The sequence below is a fragment of the Papio anubis genome, chromosome X, assembly GCF_008728515.1.
Source record: "Papio anubis isolate 15944 chromosome X, Panubis1.0, whole genome shotgun sequence".
Lineage (NCBI taxonomy): Eukaryota > Metazoa > Chordata > Mammalia > Primates > Cercopithecidae > Papio > Papio anubis.
Window position 1 is genome coordinate 67,295,574 of NC_044996.1, and position 21,526 is coordinate 67,317,099.

Here is a 21,526-nt window from a genome sequence, read left to right on the forward strand (position 1 = left end):
GGATACATGTTCGGAACGTGCAGATTTGTTACATAGGTATACACACGCCATGGTGTTTTGCTGTACCCATCAACCCGTCACCTACATACCCATCATCTACATAGGTATTTCTCCTAATGCTATCCCTTCCCTAACCTCCAACCCCCACAGGCCCCGGTGTGTGATGCTCCCCTCCCTGTGTCCATGTGAACACATGATTTTTAAAAATGCATTGGTTTATTCTGAGTATTCATCATCATACAGTTGTGAAAATAGTTACTATATATAAAGGCTAAAAGAATTGATGGAAATGGACTGTAAATAACATGGATTTCTAAACAGGTTCATTAGAATTTTTCTTTTGATAGAATTCATAGTGTCCAGAGAATATTAGGTTGTAGTATGTGCTCAAGTACAAAAGTATTCTTCAGGTATAGATTAAAAACATAATTAAAGCATTTTAATGTGATCACTTTAAATGTGTTTTTAATTTGTACTTAAGGAATATTTTAAATGAACTACAAATGTCTGGCTACTCTCTCTTTACAAAACAAACGTTTTGCATCTCAGAGAATTACAAAAACTGGGTTTATGGGTCCAGATACTGTTTTTAATGCAAAGATGGGTAAAATTAGTACTTACCTTTGATACTAAATCAATATTAAATCTCCTGCCTTCTTTAATAATTTGCGAGTAAGTAATTCTGTTTTTCTTTGGTTGTTCTGTGGTATCTTCTGCTATAGGCACATTTTCACTCATGTCTTCTGCTGAAGTTGATGGCACACAAGTTTTATCATCACAGTGGTTTTCTTTTTCCCCTGTCACTTCAGCTCCATTTACTTCTAGCACATTCTCTGGATCACTGCTTGGAGTTTGTTCTGTGAGCATTTCACAGTTCATAGTGCTTAATGACTCATCCTCCATAGGTAGGAAGGAAGAATCTGCAGCTTCTGTGGAGTTTGCAGATGTCACAAGAGCATGATTTTTCTGCAGTGCACCAGCCTCTTCTACATCTTCATGCAAATCCTGACTAATAAGAAATTATAATAATAAACACCAGGCTTTTGTTAATTCTACCCTGCTACATTTTTATATTGCTTTAACTTTTCACAGCAACTTTTATTCCTTTACCCCTTTTATCAAATTCAGTGTACGTTTTGCTTATGTGACTCAGACATTAAACATTCATCTGTTCATGTTTCAGTAAAATAAGAAACAAAATTAAGATTTGAAAAATATAAAGATTTCACGTCACATGCACATTTTTGAGAATTTAAGACAGGGGAGTTGTATTTTGGAAGCAAATTACCACAGTGATGAAGAACATAGTCTTCAGAATAACAGATCTTGGTTCAAATCCTGACCATATGACTAGTAAGCTCTGTGAACTTAGACTAGTTATTTATCCTCTCTGAGACCACCTAAATTACCCATCTATGAAACAGAGATAATACCACCCACCTCACAAGGTTGTTCTGAAGATTAAATTAAGTACTGCATGCAAAGAGCCTGACACAGTGCTTGGGACATAGTAAATGCTCAACAGTGGTAGTTATCAACATTGTTATTATTGAGGAATTCCTGACTTGGTGATATGACTGAAGACCTTCAATAAAGGGGAAAATAAATCTGCCTTGAAAAGATTAAGTTGGCCTATCACAATGTGGTGTCTAATAGGACCTTTCTGTATAATTTCCTGCCTTTTTTAGCACTGATGTCTATTACTCTAGTCGAAGTCCCATTTCCAAATTTATTATTGGAGTTAACATTCTCAGTCCACCGTTGTCTTGATTTATAGAACAGGCTCCCATTCAGTCTGTCTGCTTTAGCAATTTCTGTATGATATTTTATCCTCCACAGAGCCCACTATTTTCACTGAGTTGCCACACTGCTCAATATCTGGCACAATGCCTTGTATGTGATTGGTCTTGGCAACTAAAATTCTGCTAGTTGACTGATCAAGAACTAACAATAGCCCTTCCTTGTAACAAATCTAAAACTTACCCCACAAAAAAATCTTCCTCTTCCTGTCTCTAAATCAAACCGCCTTCCTTATTTACTAATCTTCTGGCTTCATCTCCACCTACTTTCCAACATGGCATCTCTAACTCCAAATTTATCAATTCTAATTGTCAAATCATGATAGTTTGGTTCATATCATTTGTCTCTTCTGTCCTTTTCTTCCCAATCTGCATAATATCACAATTCTTCCATTCTCAAACATAATCACATACTTTAACAAACTACTTTAAGAAAAAGTTTAAATTTCACTTTGAATTAGTCTTCCTTAGCCCAATTACACTCATCACTCTATTATACCATGCTCCCATAATACACACATGCAGTTTACCTAGCATGTATTTATCCATTCCTTTTTAATAATCTTTTGGTTTTCCAGTATATCCTTTATTTTCCCAATCAGACTGTAATTCCTGGAGGGAATACCTTAGCACCGTTCCTTCTGTGCCCCACACAACACCTACTGCACTGCTCTATAGATATGGTATCTGATAAATGCTTGATGAATAATGGTTTATACATGCAAAGGCTATTTTTGTTTCAAATGTGAAACAAACTTCTTGCAAAAAACACAAAAAATAAGGCCAAGAAAAAAACATTGTATTGCAAATTAGAAAATCTGAGTTAAGTGAAAAAAATAATTGTCTTATTAAAAATAACACAATAAACACTACAAAAATAAAGAGGGGCAATGAAAGAATAACACTCAAATGTCAAGAAATAAAATGCCACATTTACTGTTATAGTAATTCTAATAAAATCTAACAAAAAAACAAATTGATATCATTAATGTTACATGAATACTTTTGAGATCTAGGAAACTAAAGTGAGGAAAACATCCATGTTCTATCCCAGACTCATCACCTAGGAAATACTTGCAAGTCATTTAATCTGTCTGATTCACCACCTATAAAATGGGGATCAGTCCACCTGCCCTACCTTTTATGAAACTGTTGTGAGATAAGAAAGTTAACATATATGAAAAGTAGTTTATAAACTATAAAAGGTTAATCAAATATAAGATACTAATCAGGCCGGGCACGGTGGCTCACACCTGTAATCCCAGCACTGTGGTAGGCCAAGGTGGGTGGATCACTTGAGGTCAAGAGTTCAAGACCAGCCTGACCAACATGGTGAAACCCCGTCTCTACCAAAATACAAAAATTAGTCAGGCGTGGTGGTGGGCACCTGTAATCTCAGCTACTTGGGAGGCTGAGGCCAGAGAATTGCTTGAACCCGGGAAGTGGAGGTTGCAGAGAGCCAAGATTGTCCCATTGCACTCCAGCCTGGGCAACAAGAGCAAAACTCCGTCCTAAAAAAAAAAAAAAAAAGATACTAATCAAATAAGATATTGTTAAACTGCCCATAGCTCAATAGTCAACTCAAAACCTGTATACCTAGGTTTTCTGCATTCACATGATGAAATCTCATTGGTCATATAAGCATATGATAGCATTGCCATTAACAACATTAAGAACGAAGTGCAATAACATGAAAGGTGATTTGTATATTTTCTACAGAATTGTTCACACTCTGTATTCACTTTTATTATTTTGAAAACCAACAAAACTAAAGTGTGTTCCAGGAGGGATCTAAGGGGATAATTTTCAGCAAAAGTTCCATGCCTAATTTTTTTTTTTTTCAGTAAAAGTTCTACACCTAACTCTTAAAGAAAAAGTTCCATGCCTTTAATTATAAGAAATGACAGGATAATTAATTACACTTTACAGATAAGACAGAATATGGCAACTTCTCTTATTACAGACTATGATGATGACACTGTGAAAATTGAGCATAGCAAATGATCTAGTCAGGGATTCTCTATTACATTCTGTGATGGGGAGCCTTATAGAGTGAATGAAATACATTAACCAGTACTGAACAACCTGGAAGATATAAGTCAAAATACTTAATTAAAGGTATAAGCGAAGAGAAGAAATTCTTCAGAAATTTTTTCTATATCAATAAACTATTGTTTTACTGTTCTGAACATTATAATTTGGTGAGATTCCTATCACTACAGAAAACACAAGCAATAAAAACATGACACTGTCCTCACTTCGCATTAAATACAACCACAGTATTTTTGGAGTTCTGCCAAGGTTGAAGTTAATACCTAATGAGAAAATATAAAGATACCCAAAAGCTCCTAAAACTCCACGTACATCCTCAGAAAGCAAAATTCTGTTCATCTAAAAGGGCTATCTTCCCCCAAATGTAAAACTTTATACTGTGGTAAAAGACATTTTCTTAAAGAGATATTCAACCTTTCAGAGAAAATCTCAGAATGCAGTAATAGTTCAATTCTATTAATTTAAAAGTGTTTGAAAACTATAAAAACACATTTACCAGTTACAAAATAATGTAGCTGCATTAGAAGCCTTCAAACGAACCTTGGAGTTCTAAGATATTACGTTGATTTTAAAACATACACAGGTGCTCCTCAACTTATGATGGGGTTACATCCTGATAAACCCAATATAGTAAGACAAAATGCATTTAATACCCCAATAAAACCATTATAAAGTTGAAAAATCATTAAGTCAAACCATCATAAGCTGCAGACTGTTGATAAAGGAAAACAATCTGCATCATTAGTTCTTATACAAATGTTCACAGTCAAAACTGATTTCACAAATTAAATTTAGTGTCATTTACATTGCTAACTTTAATTCCAAAGGTCATTTATAATATAACAATATTTTTGAGATAATTTCTCTTAATAAAAACTGCTTAACACTACTTTTTGTAAGTGCATTTTTCACTAATTGCCAAAATTCACATATTACTCTGAGAGTTTGGAGGTATAAATTCTGATATCATCTAGTACTGCTTACCAATTAATAGTAATAACAAAGAAACACCTCAAAGTAAATGTGTCTTATGAATACCCTGTAACAGCCTTTTAGAGGAATCAAATGAAAAACTGAGAAACAGGTGTTTAATTTATTCAGCACAGGTGTTCACCATTTATCTTTTAGCCATTTGTACCTTTTCTTACCCAATACGACTTGCTGCTGACATTGTATTCTTTTACTTTGATGTTTATACTTTGTTCTAAGGCCATTTGTATCTGATTTTCACAGTATATATTATACTGCTACCCAGCTGTTTATTCCTAAAATAAATGTTTAATGGCTATTCATAAGAATTACAAAAATCAGACTATTCAAAAATTGTTGTTCTACAAAACAGCAATATAAAAATGAAATCAATTTTGAACTGCTGCAATATGATACATTGGTAGATATATATTTCCCTGTTTATTACCAACCTAAAAGGTTAACACATACTATAGAATACAGGTGAACTATCAACCTCTTGTCATGTTTACCCAAGAACAAAAGTTCATAAAATGGTGTACAGCAGGACTGTTGGTTGTCTACTCAACAACAAATACCCTTTTCCTCCTTGCTTTAAGAGCTCCAATTTTGTTCCAATATTAGAAACTGCTTAGTCCTTAGGGATGGATCATGACAGATCAAAACCAATTATGATAATTTCACCTCCCTTTGCTGGTGACTGATTTAGAAGTAAGTACATTATCCAGTTTAAGCCAATAAGATAATGAAGAGTCTGTTTGGGGCCCTTGTTGAAGACTGTCCAGTAAAATAAAAAAGCATAAATATGTTAGGAAAACCTCTTCCCCCTTTTCCTCATGTTGAGAGATTTTTTTGTTATGTAAGAGCCTCTTTGAAATCCTGGCAAACATCTTGTAATTCCAAATGGAAAGCTAAGAGAAATGTGGAGTGCTACCCCAGTGCTCTGATGGGCTGAAGCAGCACAATTACAAATCCTCAACTTACCCACCCACCCGCTTACGTATGTACTTGTTTCAACTACATTTAGTTGGGCAGTGGTTCAATTCTGGTCTAAAACACACTTAACTGTAGACAGTGATGAGTAATTTCCTCTAAATTGTAAAAATTACAAGTGATTTTACATTTTATTTTTATTCCTTTCTTCTAATTGATATTATTGTTCAAGAAACTCCTGTTGCTTGTATAATTTTTAAGGGAAAATTTAAGAATTCAAAATAAATCAGTAGAATTTTAGATTCCTATTACAAAAAAATCTTTATTTTTGGTATGAATATAGAGTTGGTTCATTTAAATGTAACAAATAAGTTTTCACCCTGCTTTAATATTATACCAGAAAAAGAGAAACAATGCTCAGTAAAATGCAGAAAATAGGGCAGAAAATGTATAAAGTTATTGTTAATATTTTAGAAAGATAAAATCTCTTCTCACTAAAGAAACTAGATGACTTTATGCAATTAACAAGCAACAAGATTTTACCTAAGAATAACCTGAGTTTGTGTGACTTAAGTGTGAATTAATATATTTCACCTTTTTATAGTCTGTTAAAGATCTAAAACTAGAAACAATAGCTACTTTTATTTTCTCAGATAAACTATGAAACTATTACATGGTAAGAAAGAAGAACTCTCATACACTGTTGGGAGGAATGCAAATCAGGAATGCACATTATGGAAAACAGTATGGAAGTTCCTCAAAACATTAAAAATAAATCTATCATATGATCCAGCAATCTTCACCCTCACTACTGGGTATATAGCCAAAGGAAATGAAATCAGTAGGTTGAAGAGACATCTGCACTCCCATGTTTATTGGAGCACTATTCACAATTGCCAAAATATGGAATCAACTTAAATGCCCATCAACAAATGAATTAATAACGAAAATGTGGCATATATACACGATAGAATACCACTCAGCCATAAAAAAAAAAAAAAAAAAAATTAAATCCTGTCATTTGTGACAACATGGATGAGCCTGGAGAACATTATATTAAGTGAAATAGCTGAGAACAGAAAGAAAAATATTGCATGATCTCACTCATATGTGAAATCTAAAAAACTTGATAGTGGTTACCAGAGACTGGGGAGAACAAGAGGGAGGGGAAGATGAGGAGAGGTTGGTCAGTGGGTACAATGTTACAGTTAGGTAGGAGGAATACATTCTGGTACTCTATCACACAGTAAGGTGACTATAGCTAACAATAATGCATTGTATATTTCAAATAGCTAGAAGAGATGATTCTGAATGTTCTCACAAAAAAAAAAAAATGAAGGTTTCAGGTGAGGGATATGCTAATTAGCCTGATTTGATCATTTCATCATTCCACAAAGTTTATATGTATCAAAACATATAAATATATACAATTATTATGTATCAATTTTAAAAATCCCATGGCATATAAACTGGTCTCAACAACTAAAGAATATCGGATTTTTCCCATAGCTTCCTAACACTAGGAGTTAGGTACTTTAATTTCTCATTATAGATATAACTACATTACAATACTATATAGTATTCCAGTAAATTAAAGTAAATGCACTTTCTTAGGTGCTAGTCTTCACAAAGGAAATACTTTATTCACTTGGTGGAATGGTTGGTTCCCTTGTTGTACACACCCGTGTTTACCTGATGACTGAAATACATGATACAATGGAAATAGTACAGGTTTTTAAGTTAGAAACACACAAGTTCAAATTTGGTTCTGCCATCTCTAGTATTCCCTGAGTTTCTGTTTGTCAGTAAGATGTACCTATAGCTCATGCGCATGACTGCTGCATAGAACAAATGAAATTAATATGTAAAGCAACAGGTTATAACAGTTGCCACAAAGATAATATCCAATAAACGCTAGTCCTTTTTCATTTCCCTTCCATTAACTTAACTGTGTGATCACAAAAAATCACTTCAATGAAAAACAATTTTTGTATAGCAAAAATATTTTAGGTACAAAATATTAAGTAGCCCACTTATTGTAAGGAAGAATCAGGAAAACAAAGCTCTGATAAAACATTCTGGATAGTTCTTTACAGTTTATGATGCTTGAACCTAGCCTATGATAGAATAATTACTACAATTTACATTTTAGTATTTAGCCTGTTTTGCAATACCCAAACTATTAAATTTAATGTTGAAATGATCATGAAAACCTTTAAGTTGAATAATACTTCAGAATATTTTTTAAGTTATGACAATCAAAAAATAACTATCCTATATATTTATATTAGAATATATGTGTTAGAATACATAATATATAAATACACCCTATATATTTATATTATAATACATATATTAGAATTACATTGCCCAAATTCTTTGAGGTATTTTCCAAGCAGTGGCAATGGGTTTGCACTAATCCATTTGAATTCTTGCCCAGTCCTCCTTGCAATCAAAGATAAAAGGGCTATCAGTATAGCTATAATATTGCTTATGACCAAGAAATATACATCTTACTCTTCCTTAATGTTAAATAATCAAGTGGCATATATGAAAATCAAACCACAGGCCGGGCACGGTGGCTCATGCCTGTAATCCCAGCACTTTGGGAGGCCAAGGCAGGCAGATCATGAGGTCAAGAGATCGAGACCATCTTGGCCAACATGGTGAAACCCCGTCTCTACTAAAAATACAAAAATTAGCTGGGCATGGTGGCATGTGCCTGTAATCCCAGCTACTCGGGAGGCTGAGGCAAGAGAATCGCTTGAACCCGGGAGGCAGAGGTTGCAGTGTGCTGAGATGGCGCCACTGTACTCCAGCGTGGTGACAAAGTGAGACTCTGTCTCAAAGAAAAAAAAAAAAAGAAAGAAATCAAACCATAGATTCTACCATAATATACACCAACTCTATAAATAAGCTAAGTCATCTGGTCTAAAGTGACAAGACACATCATAATATTTTAGCCTTCATATCATTACGAAGTCATTTTTACATGATGTTTTAGAAATTTACAAAAACATTTAAAACAATACTCCTCATATATAGTGCACCAAAGATTCAAGGTTGACTTATATCTATTTACTTGCTTGATACAAGCAAAAACACTAAACTCTTGGCATGAATAATCATTTAAGGGTAGTACTTTTGATAATTTGTCATTTGGCCAGATTATAGATTTGAATTGCATATGCTGAGACACTATGTGGAAGAACAATATATTCAGCAAATGAGAGACCTCAAATGATTACCCAGCATTAGTGTATAATTAAAATGTCCTCAGGAAGTGATGAGAACTTCCTTTCTGGGAAAAAAGAACAAAGTAGGGCTTATTAAGCGATCCTAAAGATAAGCAGAAACACAATTAACCTGTGGCATAAGGCTGTGGATGGAAAACACATGACTCACAACAGAAAATAGATTCTTAAAAACAAAACTAAACCAACAAACAAAAAAAGCAGCCAGTGAAAAGAAAGACGTAAAACTTTTCCTCTTTACTGAACACATAATTATCTAGGTATCCCAAGCAATCTACAAAAAAGCTTCCAGAACTGGGAAGTAAATTCAGCAAGATTTCAATAAATATCCAAAATCAAAACATAAAAGGCAAGTGCACTGCTAGATAGTAGCAATGAATATGTGAAAACCAAAATTAAAAAGACAATACCATTTATAATTGTTCCAAAGAAATTTAAATATTTAGGTATGCAATTAACGAAACATGTACAGGATCAGTATGCTGAAAATTACAAGATTCTATTGAAGAAAATCAAAGATGAGCTTTATAAATAGAGAGACATACCATGTTCATAGATTAGAAGACTCAAAATAATAAAGAGGTCAATCCTCCCAAACTAATCTATAGTATTAAAGCAATTGTTATCAAAATCTCAGCAAGGTTTTTCTTTAGACATAGACAAGTTTATTTAAACATTTATATGGAAAGGCACAAACTCTAAAATATCTAAAACAATCTTGACAAGGAAAAATAAATTGGGAGGAATTTATCTAAGAGTAAAGCCTATCATATAGCTTCAGTAATAAAGATAATGTGATATTAGTGGAGGAAAAAACAAATAGATCGAACAGAATAAAGAACATCAAAATAGACCCATCCAAGTACAATCAACTGATTTTTGACAAAGGTATAAAAGTAATTCAATGGAGGAAGAATAGCCTTTTCAATAAATGGTGTTGAAGCAATTGGATATCCTTAGATCGAAAAACAAAAAAGAACACTCACCTAAACATCCAACATAAAACTATAATTTAAAAAAAAAAAATAAGAGAAAATCTATACCTATAGTTAGGCAAAAAGTTCTTAGACTTCACACCAAAATAATCATCCAATTGATCAATTAGATCTCATCAAGATTAAAAATATTTGCCCTGTAAAATATCCTATTTAAAGAGGATGAAAACACAACCTAGAGACTTGGGGAAAATATTCTCCAAATACATATCTGACAAAGGACACATATCTAGAATGGATTTTTTTTAACTCTGAAAATTCAACAGTAAGAAACTAATCCAATTTTAAAACAAGCAGAAGACATGAACAGACACTTCACCAAAAAAGGTTTATGGACGGCAAATAAGAGAACATGAAAAAATATTCAAAATGAGCCATCAAAATGGCTAAAATAAGAAAGTGACAACATCAAATTAAGGTAAGTATGTGGAGAAACTGGATTACTTACACATTTCTGGAAGGAATGTAAAATGGCATAGCTCCTCTGAAACAGCTTAGCAGTTTCTTTTAAAACCAAATATGTAATTACCATATGACCCAGCAATTATATATTAGGTATTTATCCCAGATAAATGAAAACTTTTATCCCAGAGAAAGTCACATTAAAACCAATGCATGCACAAAATTGCATAACAGCTTTATTTATAATAGCAAAAACTAGAAACAGTCAGATGTTTTTCAATGGTTGAATGATTAAACAAACTGTGGTAAATCCATTACTGTGGAATACTATTCAGTGATGAAAAATGAACAAACTACTAATGCAGACAACAACCTGGATGAATCTCCAGGGAATTATGCTGAGTTAAAAAAAAAGCCCATGCCAAAACATTACATACTATACAGTTCCATTTACATAATATTCTTAAAATGACAAGATTATAGAGCTGGAAAACAGATTAGTGGTTGCCAGGAGTTATGAATGGTAGGGTGAATAAGAAGTAGATCAGATGTGCTAACAGAAAAACAATAGTAGGAGTCCTTGTGGTGATAGAACTGCTCTGCTCTGTAACTTGACTGTGATAGTGAATACATGAACCCACAAATGTGATAAAATTGTATGGAACTAAATACACACAAACTCCATATCTGCAAAATGTAACATTAGCATCACTAACACATATGTTTCAAAAAGCAACGACAAAAAGCCAGAAACCTGTACCATATTTTTCATTATTTACAAAAGGGTAGCCATGAAGATTTTGTAATGTATCCTTTAAAAATGTTAAAGATCTACTATATAGTGATACTCTTACTTACTCAAGAGGAAGTAAGAGAATTTTCTAGATAACAAAAGCTCGTCTCTTAAAATGGTACAATTTTTATTCTAATCATTTTTAATACTTGTCGTTCTAAAACGTACTTCAAATCCTCTACTTTTTCAAGTAGAGGATAAAGAACATTATGTAACTTTTGCCTGAAGACACTGGGATACAATTGTGATCATCACCTGTTATACTGGACTATAATATAGTGATGGCCTTAAGGGATCTTCTGACATGAAAAGCCACTTACCCATACACTAAATGGCCCAAAGTATGCTTTCAGCTTGCCAATGCTGTCTTCTCCTTTATTATTCTACCAAGTAGCACTTAAAATAGTAGCATGTTAGAGCCCAGAGAGACTTCTGAGATCGCCTAGTCCAAACCCCTCCAAACACGTTTTATTAATGGCAAAACATAGACTCAAAATAGACATCTCTTGCTCAGTATCACATAGCAAATTAAGGACTATAACCCTAGTTTCCATGTGGTTCTCAGTTTCCCTGCCTCTAGCAGATACCCCTTCCTATTTGCTGCTTTAAACTACAATGCTAGGGGGAAACACAAACATGCACAACACACCCATAGACACACACACACACACACACACACACACACACAGAAAATGAAGTTGTCAGAAATAAGTATTAAATAAATAAGGCTTTTGATTTAAGTGAGTGCTGATGATAACCTCTTGTATAATGTAAAATTTTGTGACAACTATTTTGGCCTTAGCCTCTTTCATATAATTTCAAGTTTGTGAACATGATCCAAAAGATTAAGGAAGCCAGTCTTGCTGGGGCTAAGTGAGATATTGTTAGTCCTATTTACCCATGTTGCCAGAACTTACTATAGATAGCCTTTACAAATGGATTTTCTGTACTTTCTCTACTTTCCTGGATGTTCTCAAGGCTTTTCCTGCTTAGGAAATAACCAGTTATTATTTTCCTGACATTAATAACCAGCTAACTTTTCCAAGTGAATTAAGACATATAGAACATTACCCAATTTACTGTTTGCCCCACACTCTAACTGGCAAGAGGAACATATAACAGTTCTATTTCACTGTCTTCAAACAAAACTTCCACCAACAACAATTTAGTTTCTCACTTTGAGAAGTTATACAAATGAAACTAAAGAGATCAGGAACTGAAAATAAGATAATTTTCTTTGCATTCAAAATGTATCAACTCAGCCATTAGAAACTATGAACCTCAATTATCATAAAAAGTAATCAGTGGCCTTGAAGTAACAAAAGTATAATACCTCTCGGAAGGCCAGTGTGACTGTCACTATATTGTAGTCAAGCTATATTCATGGGCACACAAAAGTACACAAGAAAGTTAACAAATATTTATTCCTCATTTCATTAAAGCATATGTCTTTTCAGTTGAAATCATCTTCTGTTTTAAATCTTTCAGCACTGGCTCTGAACAATAGCTAGTGAGCTGCACCTTTTCATACCAAATGGCATTTAGCATTATACAAATTATAATCTATACCAGACATTTCAAAGGCTGCGCTTTTACAGAAAATCACAGAACACAAACTGCATATTACAGGGAAAGAATGCTACTTACATGAAAGATATGAACATAGCTTAAGAAGTCAAGCACGAGGCCGGGCGCGGTGGCTCAAGCCTGTAATCCCAGCACTTTGGGAGGCCGAGACGGGTGGATCACGAGGTCAGGAGATCGAGACCATCCTGGCGAACACGGTGAAACCCCGTCTCTACTAAAAAATACAAAAAACTAGCCGGGCGAGGTAGCGGGCGCCTGTGGTCCCAGCTACTCGGGAGGCTGAGGCAGGAGAATGGCGTAAGCCCGGGAGGCGGACCTTGCAGTGAGCCGAGATCGCGCCACTGCACTCCAGCCTGGGCGACAGAGCGAGACTCCGTCTCAAAAAAAAAAAAAAAAAAAAAAAAAAAAAAGAAGTCAAGCACGTTCCCAAACTTTTCACAGGCTCATGCTTAACACTCTGCCACAAAAATGATATGTAAGATGACAAAGCATATCCTGAAGAATCTCTGGTGTATTGAATTTTAAGTTTTAATTACCATTAAAGTGCCTGACAGTCTGATATTCTAAACCTCTGGACTCTACAACTACTTGAATGACTTAACTATGTGATTATTACCTTTTAACCTGTCAATCATATATCATTTGAAAAAGTAAACTAACCCAATTGTTTTTAAACAGTGAATCTCTCTCAGAGGAAGATACTTAAAACATTATTACTTCCCACTGTTCTATCCTAACTTACCAAAATATGTACCCAAATATTATGCCCACAAAATTTATTTATTCAAAAATTATAATCTTCCATTTTGCTACACTGAGTATTATTCAAGAAAGATGATATAGTTGGAAGAATCCTGGAGCAGGAGGAAAAAACTCTGGAATTTAATCTTGAGCTCTACCACTCTAGAGCTTAAGTGTGGCCCTGCCATTTACCAAGCCACGTGACCTTCTGCAACTACTTAATCTCCTTAAGTTCCATTGAGGCTTCTGTAAAAAATCCAACTATTACTACTACTATCTGCCCTACCCTAGCACAGAATTGTTTTAATGATCAAATGAGATAATATATTTAAAACAGCTTGGTAAATTCGAAGGCATTAAGGCAAGATGTTATCATTATCACCCAAACAGAGAAAACTGAAAGCTCCATTTAAAAACAGGCAAAACCAGCATATTAATGTAACCTGTAGCAACCAATGCCACCTAAATCTTTATTGTTGGCTTCTTCTGAAGAAGAGTGAAAAAGACATTAACTTAGTTTACCTGCAGTAAACACTTTTCATACCTGGCATAACAAAATACTTCCACATGTTGAATAGTTTTGTCCTTCCTGCTAAGAGCAATGGCTTCTTCATTTTCAAGGATCTGGTCTTGCCACACTGGACTGTCATTTTCAATGTCACTGTTTTCCTAAACAAAACACAGATAAGTTTTAATTAAAGTGGGCAGTGTGAAACATGTCATTTTCTGAGAAAATGCACCTCTTGTCTAAATTCATGCTTATTTCACCTTACCAAAACTCAAAGGATATCAACTCAGAGTCACGAAAGACAGTCCAACAAGTGTTCCAACTTTAAAGGAAGGAGAGAAAAACAATGTGTAAAATCTATACTATCAAAAACTAGATCTGATTTATACTTTTCTATCAGGGTATATGAAATTTTGAAAAAGTCATTCGGACATGGCTGTTTAGACATTGCTTAAGAACTAGGACAACTAACCCTCTATCTGCTGAGAATCAAGTATATCTGTTATATACATTACTCGTTAATAAAAACAGGGTTTTTTTACATTTTTTGGTTGAAACAGCAGAGTCAAAATAACTTCATTCTATTTATTTTCAGATCTTTGAAGGTTGGTCACTAGTCATATCAAATTTTGATTACATATAAAAGTACTTCTAAAAAATATTCAGCACAGTATAAATAAGGGCTGTATAATAATTAGTCCCTGAATACCTTATAAAACAAGAAAGACAATAAAAAACAAGAATGTGTAACAAAGCATGTAAACTCTCACTAAGGGTTGAAAGTGGTCTGTTAAAATGTTCAATAATTCCGAATTATATTTTATGGAGTATCTGAATACAGAGTATTTTTGAAGGTGTCAAGATAAACCTTTTTCAAATATCAAGGATCAATTTTTAATCTGTTTAAAATCTTAAGCTGTGTAATACACATCTTTCTCAGAGAAAACTTTTTGAAATTGTATTATACATACTAAAGGAACTAGTAGGAAAATAGAATTACAACATCTTTTAAGTAAATTTATCTCAGAAAATTTCTAAACTTACAAATGTCATAAAGGCAATAAACATTTTTAAAAGGCTTTGTTGTCCTGTGTTTAAAATTTTAAACTGAAGAAAAGTAGTGACATACAGCTCTTATTATCAAGTATAATATTAGATAGTACTAAACATCCCACCATAAGTAGAAGAGAAGGTGAAATACAAGAATTTTGAATGTGTAGACATGAGGTTACCAGCCTAAGAAAAGAACTGTGGACCAGGGAAAGGGAGTGGAGAGAGACAAAGACAGTGGCAGAGTTAAGATCCTGGAGTAAAACAATCATTAAAATAAACTAAACTTCCAGAAAAACATTTTTATTTGAATAAATATAAAACATCACCAAATTTATTTTTTTTAACTTCCATTCAGACTATTGGGGTATATTTTGTTATTGTTGTTCTGAGAATCTACACTAAATTTTCTTATGGAAGTACTAAATAAGCCTAAATATAAGGTGACCGTCACATACACCTCCCAAAAATAAGATGTAAAAAAGAGTTTCTGATCAAAGTAAATACATGAATATTTAAGCATACAGACCAAACAGCTAAATATCTACTTATTTACTCTCTTGACTTACACAGTTTGAATTATATGAAATGCTATTTTACAAATATTGCTTGTTTCTCTACACTCATTTCATGCAACAATATTCAATCTGAATTTTCACTGTATCTTCAATATCAGTGTCTTTGTCATCATGAGAGGCACTTTTTGAGTCATGCACAATGATTAAGTCATGTACACTGATTAAATCAATCAATCAATGCAATGGTGCTTGGTACATGATAAATGCTTAACAAGTCTTAGCTAACTGAATACAATTTTCTGGACTACATCATCCTCCTTTCCAAACATCGAAATTCTTTTGCGATACGGCAGTTTCTGATCTTCTGTATGATGCTCTCAGCAGAAATTTCATTTCAAGCCACACGTACCAATCTGCATAAGATTAGGACAGCTTTTTAAAAATCTGTCTTATAAAAGTTAGCAAACTCCATAACTGACTCTCCATATTATGCTATACATGATCCCTAAACAGTTTCTTTATAATGGTATTAAACAGCTTGGTATTGAGATCCTACCCTTAGAAAAAAATCACTGAATTCATACTAAATTTCTTTGATTTTTCTTTTGGCTGATTCTGTCAGGTGACATCTATAAATATAAAATCACCACTGAGATCATTTCAAATTAATGTATCTTCCCCAAATTGTTAGGCTTTTTTTTTTTTTTTTTTTTGGTGTTTGTTCAAAATATACTAACTCTAAGAGCAACCAGTAAATGTGAGATTTTATAAGGACTAGGATATTTTTTCTAAAGATGATTTTGGGGAAAAATTATTGTCATATTTGGCATATAAATAATTAGAAAATGGTTATTAAGTATAAACAGTTTACTCTTCGGCCAATATTTCTATTTATATTTATACACATATATATATTTCTTTTTTTTTTTTTTTTTTTTTTTTTGAGACAGAGTCTCACCCTGTTGCCCAGGCTGGAGTGCAATGGTGCAATCTCGGCTCACTGCAACCTCCACCTCCCCAGTTTAAGTGATTCTCCTGCCTCAGCCTCCTGAGTAGCTGGGACTACAGACACGTGCCACCATGCCCGGCTAATTTTTGTATTTTTAGTAGAAACGGGATTTTGCCACGTTGGCCAGGCTGGTCTTGAACTCCTGACCTCAGGTGATCCGCCCACCTTGGCCTCCCAAAATGTTGGAATTACAAGCATGAGTCACTGCACCCGGCCTCTATTTATATTTAAAACAGGATAAAGACACTGGGAAAATATTAGCTGAAAAGGTGACTTTATATGTTTTTTGTAAAATAAGTGAAGAAAAATAAAGAATCAATCCCGTATTGCAGGTGAAGCTTAGGGTTTTCTTCAATGCAGGGTTACTATGTAACATACAATAAAACAAAGCAAATTAAAAGATCAGATACAAACTTTACCTGGTGTTCCTTTAGCCAGGACAATAGTCCTGAAAAGCTAAAACTGGCCCAGTTTCCTCCATAGTAGCTTCTTCTGTAACAATTTAAAAAAAAAAAAAAAAAGAGTAAAGAAAAGGGTATAAAAATCAATTCACTGATCTTCATCAACAAACCATCTTTAACACTTAAACTTACTTCACTTTTTAATATTACTGCCTCAAGAGTTCAAAAGTACACATAACTGGAATGCTCACATAAGTGGAAGTGGTAGGCTAAAAGTGGGCCTCTCAGATCCCAAAAGAAATTTTTCATCATATAAGGAGTTAAAAAAACATCTTTGGCTTCCTTAAAGCTTTCTCCACTGATTATGTGAACAGCTTGACATGGGCATTTAGCACATAACATAAATATATATGACTCTTGGGTTTACAAATGTGGCAAGGAAGAAAATCTTGATAGATCTCAAAAAAAGCTACTAAAAAACTGCTAAGTTTTCTGTAAGTACTTAAATCTCCTCCTCCTCCACCAACACCTCCGCCGCCACCGCCACCACCACCACCACCCACCACCAAACCCATCTCCAACACAAAACGTACACAAACACCCAGACACACAATTGGATACTTTAGATAAAGTAGAAGACCCTGTGCTGTTCTTAGCCTTTAGGGTCAAAAATAAAAGGAGATCCTGGGAAACAGTTATTCACATCACGTCAAGACATTTGCAGTAAGTGTAACAGAAACAAAATTCTCACTAATAACTGGGTGAGCTATTATTCTTCATTCCTCAGTCATGTGAAGATCGCTGTTTCGGACAACCCAGAGGTCTCCTAACTAGGATCAGGTAAACTTTGTAGACATTAGACCATTAAGTGGGGATTTTCTGCAACCAGAACTCTTTAATTCTTCACTGCATATTGGGCCTCCGATCCTTGTAAAACGATTTGCACTTACTGACTCTATATGATGAACCCCTAAGTACACTTGACCCCACCTACAACACCCATTCTGGTTCTGGTTGGGAGGGATTCTTGGTTTTGTTTCATTTTTATTTTTGCTTCTCTGCTTCTCTAATAAAATAAAAATTCATGAAAGGTTTTTAAACAATTAAACAAAAAATAAAACTTATAATGTGATATCTAACATGACTCTTCCAGCCAGGCACAGGGGCACACACTTGTTATCCCAGCTACTTGGGAGGCTAAAGAGAGAGGAGTCCTTGAGCCCAGGAGTTCAACACCAGCCTGTGAAAAATAGCAAGACCTCATCATAAAATAAAATAATGAAATGAAATAAAATACAATATAAAATAACTCTTGCATAATGCTACTAGAGATCATCTCCCAATTCTGATTCACGTTTCTTAAATCAACTGTTGACATAGGTCTGAAAAGTAAGCAGATTTTAGGCTCAAGCATTTTACCAAACAAGTACTGCTTTTCTCTAACAGAGAAAAGGGTTAAATAAAACGCCTGTGAAAGTAGCTTTATTAATATAAATCGTATTGTACTTACATCTGACAGTCTCTTCGGAAATAATGTAAATTCATACACTGTCCAGAATCTCCAGTGGTCTTTAAAATTTAGCTAGAATTTCAGCTATAGGAGCAATTCTAGATGGCCACTCTTTACTAAAATGTTGGAATCAGGAAACCTACAAGCAGTGACCCCTTGCGTCAGAGAGAACAGTGAAAGGAAGGAGAAGGTGGGTGATGGCAGCTATAGAGAAGACAGAGGAATGTTAGAATTTGAGGTTTCCCCATAGCAATTTATACTTTCATCCCTCTTGCCTGAGAAGAATACACTTCTGCTATCTCTTCTCATCCTTCAAATATAAAACTCAACAAAACTAGAAAATATCCTAGGCTTTGAAGGAGGGGGAAAAAACCTGAAACTACAAAACTAGAAAATATCCTAGGCTTTAAAGGAGGGGAAAAAAACCTGAAACTACTGACTCTATATTTTTTTGTTGAGATACTTAGATTGATTTGCAATCAACATAAGGTCTTAAGTGAGCATCACTGGCTAATGGGTGAAAGCTTCAAGATTAAAGTAAAATTTATTTGAATGGATATACCAATATGTAAGTAATAAATGTATATCAAAAATGCAACATTAAGGACAGACAAAAGTTTCTTTGGACACAAAAAGCAATTAAAACTATTGATAAATTAGGCTTCAAATGAAAAACCTCCCTACAAAATAAATTATTTTAATAAATGAATGGGCCAGACACAAATATTCACAAAATATATATAATAAAGGCTTGGTATTGATCGGCCACGGTGGTTCATGCCTGTAATCCTAGCACTTTGGGAGGCCGAGGTGGGCGGATCACCTGAGGTCAGGAGTTCGAGACTAGACTGGCCAAAATGGTGAAACTCCATCTCTACTAAAAAAAATAGAAAAAAATTAGCTGGGCACACATCTGTAGTCCCAGCTATTCAGGAGGCTGAGGTAGGAGAATTGCTTGAACACAGGAGGTGGAGGCTGCAGTGAGCCAAGATTGTGCCATTGCACTCCATCCAGCCTGGGTGACAAAGAGCAAAACTCCGTCTCAAAAATAAAAAATAAAAAAAGGTAAAACTAAAGGTTTGTTATCCAGGATATATAAAGAACTCTTTCAACTTAATAAGATAGATATTAAAAGGTAAAAATGGGCAAAGGGTTTGAAGAGACACGTCACAAAAAAACATGGTTAATGAGCACATGAAAAAGTACTCAATATCATTAGGTAAGTGCATATTATAGTAGCATTACAAATGAACATATAAGATTCCAGTATGCAGCCACCAAAATAATTTAAAAGATTGTCAATACCTGGTATTGATGTAGAGGGCCAGAACGCTCATTTATTTTGGTGAGCATATAAAACAGTACAAGCACTTTCTAAAAATATCTGGCAGTTTTTTATAAGATAAATATATATCCGCCTTATGATCGAGTAATTTCAATTTCTAGGCAATTACACATGAGAAAAGCATATACTGACAAAAATACTTGTACAAATCTTTCCACAGCAGCTTTATTAATAGCCCCAAACTGATGATAATCCACGTAACCATCAACAGGAGAATGAATAAACAAACTGTCGTATATCCATAAAATGGGATACTATTCACCAATAAAAAGGAATAATCATCTGCTATATAAACATAAATGAATCTCAAAAACATTAGGCTGAGTGAAAGCCTTAGCCAAAGAGTACATATTGTATGATACCATTTATATAAAATTGTGGAAAAAGTTAATCTATGATGAAAAATACCACAAACTGGGAGTGGGGTCAGGACTTGACTGTAACTTTCAGGCAACCCGGCTAAAGAAGCTGCGACTCCAAAGAAGTGGGAGGCTAGACCCCCATACATATCCCTAGGAAAGGGGCCGAATTCAGGGGACTGGGCAGCAACAATCTGCAGGCCCCACTTCCATGGCACCTCACAGGATAAGAACCACTGGCTTGGAATTCTAGCCAGCCAAAGGGAGCAGCATCACACCTCTCTGAGACAGAGCTCCCAGGGGGAGAGGCGGGCTGCCATTTTTGCTATTTGGGCAATTTAGTCTTTCCAGTCTTTGGACTTTGGAGAGTCCAAGCCACCCCAGGTCAGAATCAGTTCCACAAGACCAGCACAGCTGCTCTACAAAAACGTGGCCAGACTTTTTTTTGTTGTTGTTGTTGTTTGTGTTTTGGATGAAGTCTCACTCTGTCTCCAGGCTGGCGTGCAGTGGCATAATCTCGGCTCACAGCAACCTCCACCTCCCGGGTTCAAGCGATTCTCCTGCCTCAGCCTCCCGAGTAGCTGGGACTATAGGCATGTGCCACCACGTCCAGCAAATTTTTGTATTTTTAGTAGAGACAGAGTTTCACCGTGTTGGCCAAGATGATCTTGATCTCTTGACCTCATGATCTGCCTGCCTCGGTCTCTCAAAGTGCTGGGATTACAGGCGTGAACCCCCGCACCCGGGCCCAGACTGCTGTTTTCCCATTCCTCCTCACTAGGCAGGACCTCTGAACCAGGACCTCCAGCCACCCCCACCAGTGTTTTCTAGCCAAAAAGAAATTTGAAACCTCCCTGGTTTCAAATTTTCAAACATTGCACCCAGAGGGAAAAGCAGGCCACCATCTTTGCTGTTTGGGCAACTTAGCCCTTCCACCCTTAGAGCTTTGAAGAGTTCAAGCCAGGGCAAAAGCGGTCCCCGAGCAAAGCACAGCTACTCTATGAAAATGTGACCAGACTGCTTTTTTAAGTGATTCCCAATTCCATTCCTCCTCACTGGGTGGGACCTCCCAACTGGAACCAGCAGCCCTCGCCAGTGTTCTCTGGCCAAAAGAGATATAAAAACTCCCTGGAAGGAAGCTCCCAGATGGAGGGGTGCGCCACCATCTTTGCTCTTTGGGTGACATAGCCATTCCAGCCTTCGGGCTTTGGGGAGTCCAAGCCAACCAGGGACGGAAGTGGTCCACCAGCACAGCACGGCTGTTCTACAAAAACATGGCCAGACAGCATTTCTTAAGTGGA

At 35.1% G+C, this 21,526-nt stretch overlaps 1 protein-coding gene across 8 annotated transcripts in view; it reads right to left on the reverse strand.

The window, feature by feature from the left end:
* CHM (CHM Rab escort protein) overlaps positions 1 to 21,526 on the reverse strand; it is a 193,641-nt gene that overhangs the window by 109,083 nt on the left and 63,032 nt on the right. For 4 of the 8 annotated variants that reach the window (XM_017953980.3, XM_021932889.2, XM_021932890.2 and 1 more), the window contains exons 3-5: positions 17,030 to 17,102; positions 14,070 to 14,194; positions 622 to 1,009 (exon numbers count right to left, since the gene is read on the reverse strand). In XM_017953980.3, coding sequence (XP_017809469.1) covers positions 622 to 1,009; positions 14,070 to 14,194; positions 17,030 to 17,102 — 586 coding nt within the window. The remainder of the gene's footprint in view (positions 1 to 621; positions 1,010 to 14,069; positions 14,195 to 17,029; positions 17,103 to 21,526) is intronic. The other 4 variants (XM_031660757.1, XM_031660756.1, XM_021932894.2 and 1 more) reach the window with 2 other exon arrangements.